Genomic DNA, 17,333 nt, shown 5'->3' on the forward strand with positions numbered 1-17,333 from the left:
GCGGTCATGCCTATTATAAGAGTATAGCTCTGAAAATTGACCAATAATGGAGAAACACGTGTATTGCTCGGTCTTTCCAGTCCAAGAAGTCTTCGCAATTCATGAACCGGGACCGACCCGACAGATATACATCCTAGGACCGAACCGGTCTGAAAGCAGTGATATAATGAGAAAAGCCCGGACCAAACCGGCCGGTCCGGACCGGATCGGTCCTGTTTTCCGAGTTTTCGGTCATGTGTGCCGAGGCCCTCTAAGAATCTAAGATGGTAGTCCACATCACTGCTATGAATAAGGTGAATGAGCACGGTAGAATCGGATTAAAAAAAAATTCTATATTTCATTCGCAAAAGCTGGGTTTTATTTGTAATTAGAACCAGAAGAACAACGTTCCCCAAATTCAAAAAATCCACAAACAATGCCTAAGCTTTCCTCTACACTCTTCTACACCAAACCCAGCCGAGCCTTGTCTTCATCTTCTTCTTCTCCTCGTAGCAGTCTTCCAAAACTCCCACCTCTTCAAACTTTACTCAAACGTGGCTTCACTCCCACTCTCAATTCCATCATCCAATTCCTTCTCTTTCTTTCACATACCCACAGATTCAACACAGTCATCCACTTCTTCTCTCAAATGGAGTCGAACCAAATCAAAGGCAACTCCCAAACTCGCTCAATTCTCACATGGGCTCTCCTTAAACTGCACAAATATGAAGATGCAGAGCATTTCATGAGGACCCAGATGGCCAAAGCTTCAAATTTTCCGAGGAATCGCATGTGGGACACTCTCATTCAAGGTCTCTGTATCAACCAGAAAGACCCAGATAAGGCTTTGCTGGTATTACGGGATTGCTTGAGAAAATATGGTACCTTTCCTTCTTCTTTCACTTTTTGCTCGTTAATTTATAGATTTAGCTCTATGGGGGATATGAGTAAGGCAATTGAGGTTGTGGAGTTGATGACAGATGAGAAAATCAACTACCCATTTAACAATTTTGTTTGTAGTTCAGTGATTTCTGGGTTTTGTAAAATTGGAAAGCCAGAAATTGCTGCTGAGTTTTTTGAGAATGCCCTAAAGTCTGGAGCTTTGCAGCCTAATGTTGTGGTATACACAGCACTTGTAGGTGCTCTTTGTAAATTAGGAAGAGTTAGTGAGGTTTGTGATTTAGTTTGTAAAATGGCGAAGGAAGGATTGGCATTCGATGTTGTTTTCTATAGTAGTTGGATTTGTGGTTATATTTCAGAAGGGAGTCTAATGGAGGTGTTTCGGAAGAAGAGACAGATGGTAGATAAAGGCATAAGACCAGATACAGTTAGCTATACTATACTTGTAGATGGGTTTTCGAAGCTTGGAGATGTGGAAAAGGCAATTGGCTTTTTGAAAAAGATGAGGAAAGGTGGGCTAGAACCCAGTTTGATTACTTATACCACCATCATGTTGGGATTCTGCGAGAAAGGAAAACTGGAGGAGGCATTTGCTATTTACAAGATGGTCAAAGATTTGGAAATTGAAGTTGATGAATTTATGTATGCTACTTTAATTCACGGGTTTTGTATGAGAGGGGATCTTGATGGTGTTTTTCGTCTGCTAGATGAAATGGAAAAGAAGGGGATTAATCCAAGCATTGTTACATATAATACGGTAATTAATGGATTATGCAAATTTGGGAGGACTGCGGAGGCTGAGAAGATCTCAAAGGGCATATCTGGAGATACCATTACATATAGTACATTGCTACATGGGTATATTGAGGAAGAAAATACCTCTGGGATTTTGGAAACCAAGAGGAGATTGGAGGAAGCTGGAGTCTTTATGGATGTTGTTATGTGTAATATACTTATTAAAGCACTATTCATGGTGGGGGCATTTGAGGATGCTTACATACTGTACAAGGGAATGCCAGAGAAGGGTTTGACTGCAAATTCCATTACATACTGTACAATGATTGATGGGTACTGTAAAGTTGGTAGAATTGATGAGGCACTTGAGATATTTGATGAGTTCAGAAGGACACCACTTTCCTCAGTTGCATGTTATAATTGTATAATAAATTGGCTCTGTAAGCAGGGCATGGTAGATATGGCCACAGAGGTGTTTATTGAACTTAATCAGAAAAGCTTAACTTTGGATGATGGTATCTGCAAAATGCTTTTGAAGGCAACTTTTAAACAAAAAAGTGCAACTGGAGTTTTAAATTTGGTTCACAGAGTGGAAAATTTGAGGCCAGGTATGTATGATGTTATGAGCAATGTTGCGATCAGTTTCTTGTGCAAGAGAGGGTTTCATGAGTCTGCATTTGAAGTGTATGCAGTGATGAGGAGGGAAGGGTCGGTTGCAACGAGAAAAACTTATTATTCAATTTTAGATGGTCTAATTAATGATGGAAAAGAGTGGCTAACTCTGCCTCTTTTAAACATCTTTCTAAAAGAATATGGACTAGTTGAACCAAAAGTAAGCCAGATTCTTGCTTACCACATGTGCCTGAAGGATGTCAATGATGCTTTCTGCTTTTTAGAAAAGATCAAGGACAGACCTACAGCCATTACCTTGCCTATTTCTCTTTTCAAGACACTTATGAAGAAGGGTAAAGTTTTGGTTGCGTATCAGCTTTTCATGGAGGCTGAAGATAGTGTACCCGTTCTGGATGCATTTGATTATTCGCACATGGTTGATGGCCTTTGCAAGGGTGGATATATCAGTGAGGCACTAGATCTCTGTGGTTTTGCTAAATCTAAGGGAATCACCCTGAATATTATTGCTTATAATTCAGTTATAAATGGATTGTGCCGCCAAGGTCATCTTGTTGATGCATTTCGGCTATTTGATTCATTAGAGAGAATTAATTTGGTACCCTCAGAAATCACTTATGCTACATTGATTGATTCCCTACGTAGAGAGGGGTTTCTACTTGATGCAAAGCAATTATTTGAAAGCATGGTCCTCAAGGGGTTTAAACCGAATACACATGTATATAACTCTATTATTGATGGTTTTTGCAAAATTGGACATATGGAGGATGCCTTGAAGCTTCTTTGTGAATTGGACATGAAATCTCTTAGGCCTGATGAATTCACTGTTACTATTGTTATCAATGGCTTTTGCCAAAAGGGTGATATGGAAGGGGCTCTAAATTTCTTCACTGAGTTCAAAAGAAATGGTACATCACCTGATTTTTTGGGTTTCTTAAATTTGATAAGAGGTTTATGTGCCAAGGGAAGGATGGAAGAAGCCAGAAGTATCTTGAGAGAAATGCTTCAGTCTCAGTCTGTCCTGGAGCTAATAAATAGAGTTGATGTTGAGCTGGAAACAGAGTCATTGGAAAGCTTGCTTGTTTCACTGTGCGAGCAAGGAAGTATCCAAGAAGCAGTGACTGTCCTTAATGAAATCGCGTCCATGTTTTTCCCTGTTCGGAGTTCATCTATTGATCGCCATCAATCTCATAAACTACAGAAGCCTTGTGACAGCGAGGATCCTAAAACAGTTGCTTCAAAATCTGTAACTTCCATCAATGCAGATTCGGGTATTCAGTTTTCTGGTCGGAAGAAAGTAGAGAAGGTGGCAAAAACTTGTGATGTTATAGGGAGTAGGTCTCAGTTTCATGACTTTGATTATTACTATAAGCAAATTGCTTCACTGTGTTCGATAGGGGAGCTACAAAAGGCTAGTGAATTAGTAAAGGAAATAGTTTCTAATTTGGGCAAGAGTTGAGTCTGGCTACCTGACCTACGTTGGTGCTTCCTCTACCTTCAGCGAGGCACCAGATATCGTGCATGCAACTGCAGGTATTTACTCTTTCATTTCTTTTGAAGATTTTCTTAACCTTTCAAGTTAGACTATTAGATATCACTTATCACTGTGTTGTAGGTGTGCACTGTTTATTTATCTATGTTGTATGCCATTTGATTTGCATGTTGGAAAGGCTGGTATTCCTGATCAGCAATCTTTATTTGAGTACATCCAAATATCTAATTGATAACAGGAATACTGACACGCACGCTCGCGCTTGCGCACACACACACACACACACCGTGTGTGACGTGCATAACATAGACGTATGACATCAATCTTCTTATATCTCTTCTCTACATATCCTTTGTAGACCTAGTTTATTATGTGATCTTGACATTTTCTGTAGCTGATAGAAGTGCCTTTCTCCATACTGTAATATTTTTTTTCTGTTTTAAATATGCGGAATTGCAACCTTAAAGGGCTAGTAGTTTTGCCACTTTCTGAATCCTGGGTTATTTACTTTTTTTTTATTTCATAAAAATAATTTGTTTGCTTGTACTTTTGTCTCTAACTCACCTGATTGTTGATATAAGAGCATCTCCAACAATGGAGTCAAAAGCCATAGTCATTTGTAAAATTTGACTCTCATAGTGTCATCCCTATTCATTCATATTTTGCATCTCCAATCATCTTTAGTCAAAAGCCAAAGTCATTTCATAAATTCATCACATGCTGCTGGGGCCCACCTCAATTCATGCCTCACCATATATGGCTTTCGTTCTACAATGTGTAGTCATTTTGACTCCCCTTTTGGCTCAAAAGCCAAAATGACTCTATCTTGGCTATTGTTGGAGATGGTAGATTTTGATTGGAGGAGTTATTTTGGCTTTTGACTCCATGGTTGGAGTTGCTCTAACATGTCAAAGGTTCTAGCAGTTCTTTAAGTTTAGTATAGCAATTGAAAACATGTTAAGGGTCTTAAAGAGAAATAACTAAATTTGGACAAATGATGCTTCATTCAGCTAGTCAGACTATATCAGAATATGTTTGGTGTGTCTATATTGTGTTTCCTTGAAATTATTCTTTCTTTTAGGCTATCGCACAAACTGTTGCCTCAGCTGCAAAGCTTTAGTCAGATAAGGAAATGCAAAACAGAATAAAGTTCTCAATGAGTCTTGTAGAAATAGAAAATAATGAAATGTAGAACTGTATATGTTTCTCACTTTATCTTAAAATTAGTTAGATTAGCAGTTGCTTGACTAGCAACTATTCATGATATTTTTTTTTCTTTGAAGCTGGAGTCTGGACAATCAAGTAATGGCTTGCAACAGAATACTGTCGAGCTAAAAGGGTTCAGCTAATTGAACTTCAAGCCTGACAACTGCAAACAGTGTTAATGATCGTTTTGGACCAGTTAGGCTCTTGAATTGCTGTAGCATTATGAAGATGAAACGGTAACCCTTTTTATGCTTTATTTTTTTTATGCAAGTATTTGAGTTTGTTGCTTAACTACAAAACTGCTGTGAAGTATGGTGTTGAACCATTATAATGCTTCTGGTGAAGGTCTGAAGGATATGTTGGCAACAGTGAAAGGATATCAGCGGCTCAGGTAATTCAGCATTTTATTATGCTTCTAAATTAATACTCAACTCTTCTCCAGTTTGGAACTTGTGACAGGAAATTGCATATTCTTTTGTATCTCTTTCACTGGATTATGATTTAACTAGTATAGGATTTCACTTGGTTGTTGATACTTGCTATTCAAGTTTTGTTTCGAATTCATATTTCCATTTTACTAGTCACTTCATTATTAAGATGTTAGTCCATATCTTCTGAGATTCTGGAAAATGCTTGTATGGTCCATATATTGTAGAACACCATTTTTGCACACGTGCGTAGACTCACCTTCACTGTCTTATAAGAATGTAGTATTATCAAAACGTCTGGAATTTTTTTTTTTTTGGTTGTGAAATGGCTCGGACCCAAACTGTTTAAATGTCATCATTATGATGGTTCTTTTCCAAAGCACTCTCAATGATGTCTCTGTTGTTTAAGATAGCAGGTCTACTACATTAGCATTTTTTTTGTCTGGACTTTTGGAAGTATCCATGTTGACAAATCATACTTAATCGTGCATATTGTTAATCGAATGCCTGATACTTAGGTATTCTCTTATCGCCAGAAACTACTTACATGGACTTAAAGGACAAAGGTCATAGATTCTTTTCGGTCTGAAAAAGGTCAAATAATGAGTTTGCTCCTGTGGTCTAACTGAGTAGTGAGATTGAGTAAGCCACTAAACATAGCTACTCTTGTTTTCTTTCTCAACATCATGACACGGTTTTACCTTGGTTTTACTTTTGCAGCAGAAAGCCATCGATGTGCTGCACACGTCATGATGTTAAATTGGATAGATTTTCTCCTTGCCAGTCTTTTTTACTTGGGTTGAGTTTGTTTCTTATAGGAGAAAATTTTGAAGAATTGCATGGGCATTATGTATGTTATTTTAGTAGTCTTTCTCCTGATCATTCAATATTTTTCTTTGACCTCTTACAGGAAAATGGATGTCGTTTTACTTCATTTCCTTTGCACCAAGTTTAAACTGATTTTGGATTTTCTCCATGCTTAGTGCTCTGCATCTTCATGGTTAGATTTTTTTATTCCATGACAATTTCATTCCTTGATCGCCCTTGGTTTTGCTAGAATGCAATGGACATGGATTTTGATATTTTAAAGTGTGCTTCCAACACAGGACCTTGGACATGCAACCAAATGCTGGTAGAATTTAATCCAGTCTGATGGTGGAACTTTACGTCCAATTTAATCCTGTCTGATGAGATTGGGTTCTACCATCTCTAATAGTGCAAGATGACAACAAGGCTGGATTGTGCATACACTGACAAAACTCCATATTTAGCAGGTAGGAGTGTAGGACAAGAGACACGGGATTGGACTAAAATCATCCAATTCAGTGTTTGGTATTATAATTACATTTATACTGGACTAAAATGTTAATCTGTCCCCTCATTATTTGTAGGATAAGCTGTCCTGCTAAAGGGAATATGGACCCGGGTCCGTGTGTTAGGGTCAGGTCCAGAGTTTGGATTCAAGGTTCAGTCTGAGGGGGAAGGTTAAGCAGTCTTATTAGAAAGGTGATTCTAAATTCTTCCATATGTTAGTCATTTTGCTGGGAGGCAGATGCTGCTTTGTTTTATTAACTTGAATTTTTTTTCACTGCTGATTTGATGATGATAATCTGGGCAGGAGTAATCTACCGAGGATTCCAGCAGTAATTATGGAGCTGAAGAAAAGAGTTTACCAGTTTTGGGAAAGGAGTGAGATGTAGAGCTGCATGATGGAATATACAAAATTCTTCGGTTGATATGAGCATCTGCACACAACAGAATATACCGTGTACATCTTGGTTACGTTGCTCGGTCTTGTGTATCAGATTGTAGACTGTCGAGGCTTTCCCCCTTTCATTTAGAGTTTCTCTATCAGTGTTTAATGACCTTTAATGAGGCTAGTTTGTCGTGCGGCTGGGCCTGCTTCTGTTTTGTGTTGTTGATTGTTATATAGGCAGACACCGGCATAGAACAATGTTTTCTGGTACTATCTAATCGAGTAACCTTTTACTGAAGACTGATGAGACCAAAAAAAAAAAACTTTTACTGAAGATAATGCTTATTTAACATACAACTCTTTTATTATCTTAACTATATACAATGACATAAACCTGATGATAGAGTATAATTCTTCCAATTTGGTGAGGTGTTTGATCCAACTTTGTTCGAACTGTCTTATAAGCTCCAAATGCACCTGTTACAGCAAATTCTTGAGCTCCAAGAGTCTAGACCACCTTTTATCAATAGAAGCCCTGCTCTCTCCACCAATATCTGCATACCAGAAATTTATTGGAAATAGAGTTACGAATTTTATATTTTTTGTAAATTTCTGATAGACTACTGAAAAAGAATACTTACACTGCACAGTTGGATAAGATTTTTCACATAGCTCTGAACAAGTATCCTGCAAAGTACAATATCTCTCAGTGGTTCATCATCCCTTTAGTGTATGAAAAGTATTGCATCATGTTAGCATGTAGGCATTGTAGGGCAATTTTGTATGTTTAGACAGTTCGACGTGTTATTAGTGTAGTTTGCAACTTTGCACAAACCTTTATGGAGGTGGCGAGCCGTATTGAGTCTTGTACCAGTGAATCAAGTTCCGCTTCATTTCCAGGCTTCACATAGATCACCTGTTGAAGCAGCTGTGTTAAGATACTATCTTGGTTGGCGTGGAAGATGAAGAGAAAAAGTTTAGAAACTTAATGATGGATCGTCGCCACCGATTTCTGGTAGTTGAATTGTGTTGTCATCTCTGCTTGATGACAGAACCCATACATTAAACTGTGTGTCAATCTGTTACAGCACAAAACATTAGTTCTGTAAAGTTTACAGTTCTTGAAACAAAGGTGATTAGGGTCAAATTCTAGTTTAAGTTAAGTTCGAGGACAATTTATGACTACAACTCGAATTGCAACGATTAGATAACTACAGACCATTTTGGAAACAGTTGCCCTGATGCTTTATCATGACAGTTCGAGGACAAATGTAATGCTCTATGCAATCATCAATTTCTAACATTACAACACCACCAAACTGGCAAACTAGTTATAGTCATGAATTGTCCTCGAACTGTCATGAAGAATGATTACAATGATTAGAGTACTCATGCAAATGTAAATACCTGATGGTCTATGCAAAAACAAATACCTTTCTGCAGTATGGAGAGGAGCAGTTGCTACATTTTCTGGTGAATGATGTTAAGATCCTTCCATCAACAGAGAAGCCAAAACTAGCATGCTGGTAAACACAAAGGAAAATTAGTTAGTATGTTCTGCTTCAAATGTTTCTTGACAGAATTGATTGAATTAGATAGAAAGATTGCCCAATTCAGTTGGGGATTTGCATCACATATTGACAGGAAAGAGGAAACGTTTATTTTCAAAGACTTCAGGATGAGTTTAATAAGTAACCTATCCTCTTAGTTACCATAGTACTAAAACAATAATTGGCTTATTATGCAAACTTGTATGATGCATTATTGCTCTCAAACATAAATGCTGATCGGTTTCATGCAGAGAGAGACTAATTTCATGCAATGCATGAAGTTGTTCTGCATTAATGCATTGATGAATTATTGATGCATTAATGTTCTGGAAGAGAACGATTAGTGTGTTTGCCCTCGCTACTTGCATACTTTGTTCTTAGCTAATGGATTTTTATCCATCTAGAATATGATACGTATAATGTATTTTTCAAACTTTATTCGTTGGTATATATCTGAACATTCTTGATATTAACTCCTTTTGTTTCTTTTACTGGTATATAGCAAGGTTGCATGTGATTCTTTAGATTGATTATGTTCTTTAAATTAGAAGAGTAATGAGTAATGTGTACTATATTTTTTTCTGGTCTGAATTATTTGTAGAAGTTGCAAGTAGATAACAAGTTTGGTCATGATAGTAAGATATTTAGATAATAAAATGGGAGTGACCTTGTGGACGGAGAGGTTGACTGAAACTTGTGCATCCTTTTTATTTCCATCATCTGCTTCGACCAAATCTCCCAAACGCAGGTCTTGAAGGGACAGAAGGTAATCACAACCCCAATTTCCATGCCATCTCCCATCTGCTGTTGATATTCTGATCACACTGCGCCTGCTGTTCTTTTTGTTAATCTATGTTTGTTGGCCCAAGTATAAGATATATATCAGTTCATAACTATTGGTAGAAAAAAAATGTGGGAATTGTTCTGTTGTCAGACAACAAACATTGGTTAGGTAGAATCATGTCTGGAAAGCATGTGGTGTTGATCAACAGACTAGGCAACCTATCAGCTATATTTTAAAGAGACAAGCCCGTTCTAAAGCGGACTTGCGAACTTTGCATTGTTCCAACGGCTCCTGCATTTCAGCAAATGTTCGCAGTTCCATTTTAGAAAGGGCCAGAACAGTTGTATATTGACCATCTTCTACTTGAACAAATATGCAACGTGGACGTGTTGGCTACACATGTACACACAATTTGTAGATATTGAGAATGAAAAACTGGTTAGCTCGGCACAGAAAGGAAAAGCATATATAAAAGAAATCACAAAATGTCAAAGAAAAGAGGATGGTGTTTCGGTTCAGGAATAGCTACATAAGGATGGTGTTGTTGAGGTACTTTACCAGAGAAAAATCGTTTCTTTTTGAAGAAGCTCTGATTCTGAAACTCTGAGAACAAACCGCTTTGGAGGATTTGGGGTTTGCTGGGTTTATACAAAGAAGCTTAATATTTCTTGCTGATACCAAATTAGCAACTTCTGCCATTTCTCTGAAAACCATACAAGCTAGCTAGTGTAGGACATCCCTAGCTTCTATGTAACCTTATCATCATGAATGTGCTGGCAGTTGGCAGTATGATTTGAAAGATGATGATAATATAACAATGATTGGGATAATAAGGTATATATTTTTGAGGCACTAAACAAGTTAACGTGGGTATAGCCCAGTTCATTATACACTAGTCCCTTAATATGTGCTCCGCATATATCAATTGACTTTTATCTTTATAAATTAAAAAATAGAGTACTATATTTAAGAAAATCCACTTTGTTAGGCGTGAAAATACTCAAATATTCTTACACCATAGATTTTGTTAAACTAGGGGAGTGAAATTCACACTTCATGTTTTCTTTTTTATTATCTTAAATTTTGTATTTTAATTTGTAAAGAAGAAATTTTAGGAGTGAATTTCATTTTGAAAGAGGAAATAATGAGTGTGAATTACAAATTTGGGAGTGTGAATTTCATTCTCCTTAAATTAATGTTTAATAAATATAATTAAAAAAATAATAGAAAAGCCAAAAAAAAAAAAAAAACTCTATGCAGATAACTACCCTACCCACTACTATCTTTTTTAAAAAAAGTTAATTTTTACTGTTTTATTTTATAATAGAAAAAATTTCTTACACATGTAGAGAATGTGGTTGCAGACTAGTTATTAATTTAGTCATTGTATATATTTATCCCTCATAAAGTCATAATGTGACTTATGTGAAAAAAGAAGTTATAGAAACAGAGAGAGGAGAATAGATTTGCACTAGTCCACAGTCAAAAGGTGGCTGGACAACGGGATATCAGACTCAGTCTAGTTTAGCTTGAAAACGGGTCAGTAACTTTTTGGTTCTCTAGTAATAGCTCTTTAATTCGTCGACAATAGTTTTAAGAAGATGCTAATAGTTTTTCAAAAGATTATTGTAAATCATAGAAGCTTTTTCGAAGAATGACGGTAAACTTTTTAGTTCGTCGACAATAGGTTTTAAGTTTGGGATAGTAACTTTTTGAAAAATGATAATGACTTTATTGATGAATAACACTAACTTTTCTGAAGAAGAATAACAGTAATTCTTTGTTCATCTATAATAACATTAATTTTTTTGTTAGTTACATAAATTTTGGGTGCTGCTATTCACACACCTCTTTTTTCTATTCACACCCCCCCCCCCCCCCCCCCCCCCCCCAAAATTTTCTGTTACTTTAATTCAATTTTTTTACAAATTACCCTAACTACCATTCTTTGTAATTTTGTTTCTTTTTCTTTTTTATATTTGGCAAGTCAATCATGAATCAAACATCGTTATACAATAAATCAAAATTTTTTTTACCTATAAATGAAGGAAAAATAATAAGTTCATTAAGTGGACTGAATTGTATTATTAGACAAGGAATATGCTTCCCAGGTAATTACGTTCATCCAAATGAATCCAAATTGCAAAGATCTTCCAAGTAAGACTAATATTCTGCAGTAAATATGGTTTTCCTCTCCACACTCTGATTGTTAGGTAGAAAGGCACGGGACCTAATTCAACATTGTTAAGAGAATGCCAATCCAATAGCTAGTTGGTTATTTTGAGTAGTAGTTACAATTACTGAACTGAAATGTATAGATGGTTGGTTAAATGGGGTAGCAGTTACAAAGCCATAATATATCAAATTGAATGGAATCTTGTGTAATATTTTATCCTTATCTTGTGAATGTCATTGCTGATTAAGAAGAAGAAGAAGAAGAAGAGGGAAAAAAAAAAAACCTGCAAGACAAAATGCTATATGTCAAAAGTCCAGCACTTAGTGTGGCAAAGTTTAGAGCTCAAATGAAAAATCATTATGTGATTGAATTTGGGAATTTAGGTATGTCATGACTGCAATATAGAATTGAAGAAAGGTATAAGCATATCACCTAAACTAAAGGAGATCCAAAACCTTTCACATCTGCTTCAGCAACGTTAATTCAAGGTACCATTCACAGTGTTTTAGTTGTTGTTCCGGTGGAATAAAGCATTCATAGAGTGGTGATATGGCTAATTTGTTCAACCCTGAATTTAATCTATGTTTGGTGTAGCGAAAATAGAAACCAATTATCAGACTGTATTATGCAAGACCAGAATAATCAAAATATGATTGAACATACAATTGTCAACAATAAGGGTTTAGGATTTGGGAATGATTGACTTGCCAAATAGAAAAAAAAAAAAAAAAAAGAATTCCAAGCAGGGTAGTTAGGGTAATTTGTAAAAAAAAATTGAATTAAAGTAATAAATAAATAGAAGGGGTGTGTAAATAGAGAAAATGAGTGTGTGAATAGCACCACCATAAATTTTTGATTCTTTTTTTGTATAAAAAATAGTGGCCGAGTGAGCTACCACTCCGGGACCGGGAGCAACTTGGGTATGACCCATTCTCAAGGGATGTTTTTCACAAGCTAAGGCTCGAACCAGGGACCTCCTATTACCAGGAGAAGTCCCGCAATATCAGCCCCACTTGCAGCCTAGCATGCTTCCATTTTTTTTTTTTTAGGGAAATGGAATCAAGTTCCAAATATATTACGACGTCACTGCGTCAAGCTAGAGGGTTTCATGAAACCATTCATAGTACAAGTACAAGCACAAGCACAATACAGACTGCGCAAGGTTGCCATAAAACTCCTAACCAATCTGCCCAAAGCAGCTAAATTATTACTAGCCAACAAATCGAAAACCTAAAGGAACTGCAGAAAAGAAAAGATAATAAATAAAACTCCCCTAGCCCTACCCTATCCAAAGATAGAACCACTATCTTGAGCATCTTGACGCCTAAGACCCAAATGGTGTACGTCGCAACACAACAACACAGAGCACGGTAACATCCAGAAGACAAAATAGGGCTAGAAGATAAACTATCTACCTCCCCAAAAGCCCAATCCAACCTAAACTAGTGAAAGGAAAAAGGAGACCTAAGCCAAAGGCCCAGATCACTAGGCTGTACCACAACCCAGTAGGGCAGAGCCCCGAGCCTACTACCAAGATCCAACTTCCTCACACCAATCGGACTAAACCGGCCTTCCCAGAAGGCAGCCCCGCCTTTCACCATTCCCGCCTCCTCCATCTCTCCTCCACCATCACTGGGTCCCCCTAAAGACCGGCCGGAACACCTACTTCAAAAGCCGATCAACGGAGCCCAGGAACCACCAGCACTCGCTCTCGAACTCGCACCCTCCGCTGTCACACAGCGATCGGAGCCTCAACAGACTGCGATCCCCTCAGAACCTCCAATCACAAATCTCTGCTGCCGTCCTTCAAAAGCTAGACAGCAGATCTCCGACTTGGATCACACCACACAAGCCACCTCCTCCTCACTGAGACAACCGCGATTGGAGCCTGGCACACCTGGATTGATCAACGTCGTGGACCACTACTAACTTTGCCGTTATCAACGCCTGCCACAGCAGGTCGAAACCCACCAACACAATCTGAGAAGCCTCCAAACCAGGAAGCCCCCGCCGCACCTACGATCGCAGCCGAGAGCCTTCCCTGTGTCGCCTCCGTCCACGATCGTTGCCTTGCCTGAAGGAAGAGCGCCGCCGCCGCCAGTCGAAACCTAGGTTTCGAAAAAACCAAGGTCACTCGCTCCGAGAAGCTCGGACCTCAGCTTGCGGTATATTAAACAGTTTTCAATTTGTTAAGCCAATTTGTTTTGCTCCATCACCTAGCATGCTTCCATTAAACCAACCCCATTGGGTTAAAATTTGATAATAGGTTTTTCTTTCCATAAATTTCGTTGACATAATTTCTTCTACACTGACTAAATATCTTTTTTTTATATCAACAAACTCAAATACAACAACCGGTTTTTCGTGAGTCGAACTTACAATCTTTTAGTTACATAGGGAAGACTAATGCAACTTAAATATCTTTATGTTTTGGTCAGTTTTTTTATTTTAACAAACTACATATAAGTTACTGATAAAAGATGACTTAACAGATTCATCATTTAAAGATTGAATTAAACATATAAGGACTAAATCTTACAAATAAGAACAATCTGCTCTCCACTTGCCACCTGTCATGAATTAATTTACTTTTTTTACCCTTAATTACTTCTTTAACTTCTAATCCCTTTATGTTACTTCTCAAAGAAGAAAAAAAAATCCATTTCTGTTACACATTGCTAAGAGAGAGAATCTTAGAGCTCTCTGTCAAACTTCTTCTTCTTCTTCTTCTATATCGCTAAATATGTCCTTGGTTCAGTAGCAGCTTCATTTGCAGTAGCAGGAGCAATAGTAACAGTAGTAGTAGGAGGAGCAGGAGCAATAGCAGTTAGATCTGTCAATCCAGTAGCAGTAGCATAAGCAGGAGCCAGGGCCGGTCCTGAGTCTTTCGAGGCCCTGGGCGAGAATTATCGTTAGGCCCCTTATCTCTAAATTGTTAAAGAGTATTCTAAAAAAAAAAAAAAAAAATCTCTATATTGTTAAAGAGTCTATATAAATCAATGTTTCAAAATCTATTGAGGATTAACACATTTATACATAAACAAAACGAAATTTCTCTCTTAATTGAAAAAAAAAAAAAAATTACGAACTGTCAAACTCTACTGCAAAATTCATGCAACCAATGAAAAAACCACCATTGCACAAGCAAAATTATAAACAAAAATTGCATCAATATTGAGGTTAACCAAACTCCTTAAAAGAAATAGCATAATCTTTTTCTCATTCTCGATTGGAGTCTAAAAAAGCAGAAAACATACCTCTTATTATTATTTCAAAAAAGGCAAAATACTGTTTAGTCCCTGAAGTATGCATTCGTCTTCGTTTCAGTCCCTGCTTTTCTAATTTAATTTGAAAAGTCCCTGAGGTCACAATTTCTTGTCTAATAGATCATTGTCGTTAAGATTCAGTCAAGTTGGATCGTTATGTTGCTGATGTGGCACTCCAAGCCAAGCCACCTCAGCATTTGTAGGCCATGCAACCTGTAAATTGTCCAAATTAACCCTTCTTCTTCACACCCAAACCACCATAACCACCACCAAGCTCTCTCTCCGAGTCCAACCCCTCACCGCCTTCCTCAACCCCTTGCCACCGCGTCTGAAACTGAATCAACAAACCTCTCTCCCTCCTCTCTTACTCAAAGAACTCAAACTCAAATTCCCTCTATGCTGCACCACCAAAACTTGAACAGGAACAAAGTCTCCGAGAGCAGTTTCATAGTCACCATCTCCAAAACCACCTTCTCACCACCACCACTTGCTGCTGCACCACCTCCTACTCCATTTGTCACTACACCTAATCCGACCACCCTTACCCTCCACCACAACCATTCCCAAACCCACTTCTCCAAGCCACTGCGTGCCTCTTATCTCCTCATTTCTAATCCCCCAGATCCCTACCTTCACCACCACCAAAACTACCACAACCGCCACCGAGCTCAACCAACAATTCCATTGCGATTATATGTCAACAAATTCCAAGAACTACACCTGCATAATTAATCAAACCAACATATCCAACATATGGGTATTTCCAAGTTCATCAAAAACCAAATTCCACCTCAAATTAACCCCAATTCTTTCTTTAAAACCCAAAATTACCAAAAAAAATCAATCCGAAGCACTGAGATTGGGTTACCTATCCCAATCCTCAGTCTGCTTCAGCAAAATCGTAACCACATGAAGCGTCGACCTCCATCACTGTAGGCCTCGTACCCGCCATCACCATCGGATTCCGTAGTCTGGTTCATCTTCCATTTGGATGGAACCGGACCGAACTCGTGGTCATTGAAGCTCTGCCTCTGTGGCCAAACTCTGATCACGAGATCTGAACCAAAGTTCGATTCTTTAAGAAGCCCAACAGTGTCGGTGAATCGGAGGCCGAGGCCTCACCCCTAACATGAGATCGAGTTCTCAACGACCGCTCCGATCTTCATCTCAGCAGTGACGCTAGGTTTTGCCGCCGGCAAGCCGCGCTCCAGATCTACACCTCACCTGCCCTCCAAGATCCGGGAAGGACAGATAGATTTCGATCTGCCCACGCCGAGGACGACCCACCATTCTCTAGCCATGAACTACGCTTCTGCCGAGAAACCGGACTACAACCCCAGACCAACATCCTCCCGCCGCTGCGTTTCGGCCCGGGAGAGATCAGACAAACTGAACTGTTTTCCTCTCTCTCTCTCTCTTTGCGCGCGTGGTGCGCGTTCTTCTCTGTATTTGTTATACTATGTGATAAAGATTAATGTTATAAGAGGAAGAAGAGATTGCAGCAAGAACAAAAAAGAAAAGAATTAAAAAAAAATTAAAAGGGGAGGCTAGGGTTATTTTCGACATTTTAATATCCACCATGCTTACGTGGCGCTGAGTTGGCGTCTACCGATCTGCCACGTCAGCCAGTTAACGAAGTATTTAGACGGCGAGGACCTATTAGACACGAAATTGTGACCTCAGGGATTTTTCAGATTAAATTAGAAAAGCAGGGACTGAAACGAGGACGAAGGCATACTTCAGGGACTAAACAGTATTTTGCCCTTTCAAAAACCCCAATTTTTAGAGATTGCAGCAAAAAAAAAGAAGAAGAAAAAAAGTCAGAAGAGAAAACAATAGGAAGAAATTATCAGTTGAGGCAATGACTCAAATGAGTTTGTGAGGGAAGAGGGATTGAGAGAGATATGGAGGGAAAAGTTGAGAAAAGAAAAAGTTTCTTCTTGATTTATGGAAGAAGAGAGAGTGCATGAGACGTTGCAAAGAAAGAGAAAAATGGTTGGAAGAGAGAGATCCTAACATTAATTCTAATCAGATACAACTATCTTGACTTTTCCGGTTTCTCTTGGTTAACATTTTAGGTCTTTATCATTATAAAAATGGACTTATAGCAAAATACATACCTGCACACCTAAAAGATTGTGAGGGACAAGTAAATCTGACGGCTGAAAATAAATGCACAGTTTTAAGTTATTATCATTTCTGCTTTTATATTTAATACATGTGGTTGAGATGCATTTGTCCTTTACAGTCCCTTAGGTGAGCAAATCTGCATATTACTAATATATAATGGGCTTTTATATTTGGTATCCCTTATGCTTTGAGGCCCTGGGCTGTTGCCAAGACTGCCTAGCAGTAAGGCCGGGCCTGGTAGGAGTAGGAGTAATTAGATCTGTCCATCCAGTAGCAGTAGCAACTAGATCTGTAAATCCATGAATGAAATTGAAAACATAGAAAATCGCATTATTCCGACAACAAGATTACTAAATCAGTA

The 17,333-nt window shown here is 38.1% G+C and overlaps 2 protein-coding genes across 9 annotated transcripts; one reads left to right on the forward strand and one right to left on the reverse strand.

Annotated features, from left to right (window-relative positions):
• The first annotated feature begins 306 nt into the window (after positions 1-306).
• Positions 307-7,364, forward strand: LOC112198360 (pentatricopeptide repeat-containing protein At5g57250, mitochondrial). 7 transcript variants are annotated; one of them, XM_040518304.1, is made up of 8 exons: positions 308-3,777; positions 5,020-5,178; positions 5,288-5,333; positions 5,907-6,012; positions 6,281-6,370; positions 6,477-6,644; positions 6,762-6,876; positions 6,989-7,364. In XM_040518304.1, exon 1 carries the CDS (start codon positions 416-418, stop codon positions 3,701-3,703), a length of 3,288 nt encoding a protein of 1,095 aa, XP_040374238.1. In that variant the 5' UTR covers positions 308-415; the 3' UTR covers positions 3,704-3,777; positions 5,020-5,178; positions 5,288-5,333; positions 5,907-6,012; positions 6,281-6,370; positions 6,477-6,644; positions 6,762-6,876; positions 6,989-7,364. The 7 variants fall into 7 exon arrangements, with proteins under 7 accessions (XP_024195237.1, XP_040374238.1, XP_040374239.1 ...); XM_040518305.1 differs by lacking the exon at positions 5,907-6,012 and having other exon boundaries at positions 5,253-5,333; XM_024339464.2 differs by lacking the exon at positions 5,907-6,012.
• An 8-nt stretch (positions 7,365-7,372) lies between these two features.
• On the reverse strand, positions 7,373-10,197 carry LOC112198361 (large ribosomal RNA subunit accumulation protein YCED homolog 2, chloroplastic). 2 transcript variants are annotated; one of them, XM_024339470.2, is made up of 7 exons: positions 9,959-10,197; positions 9,284-9,466; positions 8,500-8,589; positions 8,056-8,145; positions 7,902-7,982; positions 7,708-7,753; positions 7,373-7,620 (listed from the first exon to the last, which is right to left on the reverse strand). In XM_024339470.2, exons 1-7 carry the CDS (start codon positions 10,112-10,114, stop codon positions 7,547-7,549), a joined length of 720 nt encoding a protein of 239 aa, XP_024195238.1. In that variant the 5' UTR covers positions 10,115-10,197; the 3' UTR covers positions 7,373-7,546. The 2 variants fall into 2 exon arrangements, with proteins under 2 accessions (XP_024195238.1, XP_040374243.1); XM_040518309.1 differs by lacking the exon at positions 7,373-7,620 and having other exon boundaries at positions 7,708-7,789.
• Between the last annotated feature and the right edge of the window lie 7,136 nt (positions 10,198-17,333).

This window comes from Rosa chinensis, chromosome 4 (assembly GCF_002994745.2).
Source record: "Rosa chinensis cultivar Old Blush chromosome 4, RchiOBHm-V2, whole genome shotgun sequence".
In the NCBI taxonomy this organism is placed as follows: Eukaryota; Viridiplantae; Streptophyta; class Magnoliopsida; order Rosales; family Rosaceae; genus Rosa; species Rosa chinensis.

What these genes read in the sequence shown, in the direction of transcription:
- LOC112198360 (XM_024339469.2), top strand. Translation starts at nt 416, where the DNA reads ATGCCTAAGCTTTCCTCTACACTCTTCTACACCAAACCCAGCCGAGCC.
- LOC112198361 (XM_024339470.2), bottom strand. Translation starts at nt 10,114, where the DNA reads ATGGTTTTCAGAGAAATGGCAGAAGTTGCTAATTTGGTATCAGCAAGA. An exon ending in CCTCTCCATACTGCAGAAAG is followed by an intron (nt 8,146 to 8,499) that starts GTATTTGTTTTT and finishes GTGCTGTAACAG; the next exon opens with ATTGACACACAGTTTAATGT. An exon ending in ATCTTATCCAACTGTGCAGT is followed by an intron (nt 7,621 to 7,707) that starts GTAAGTATTCTT and finishes TCTGGTATGCAG; the next exon opens with ATATTGGTGGAGAGAGCAGG.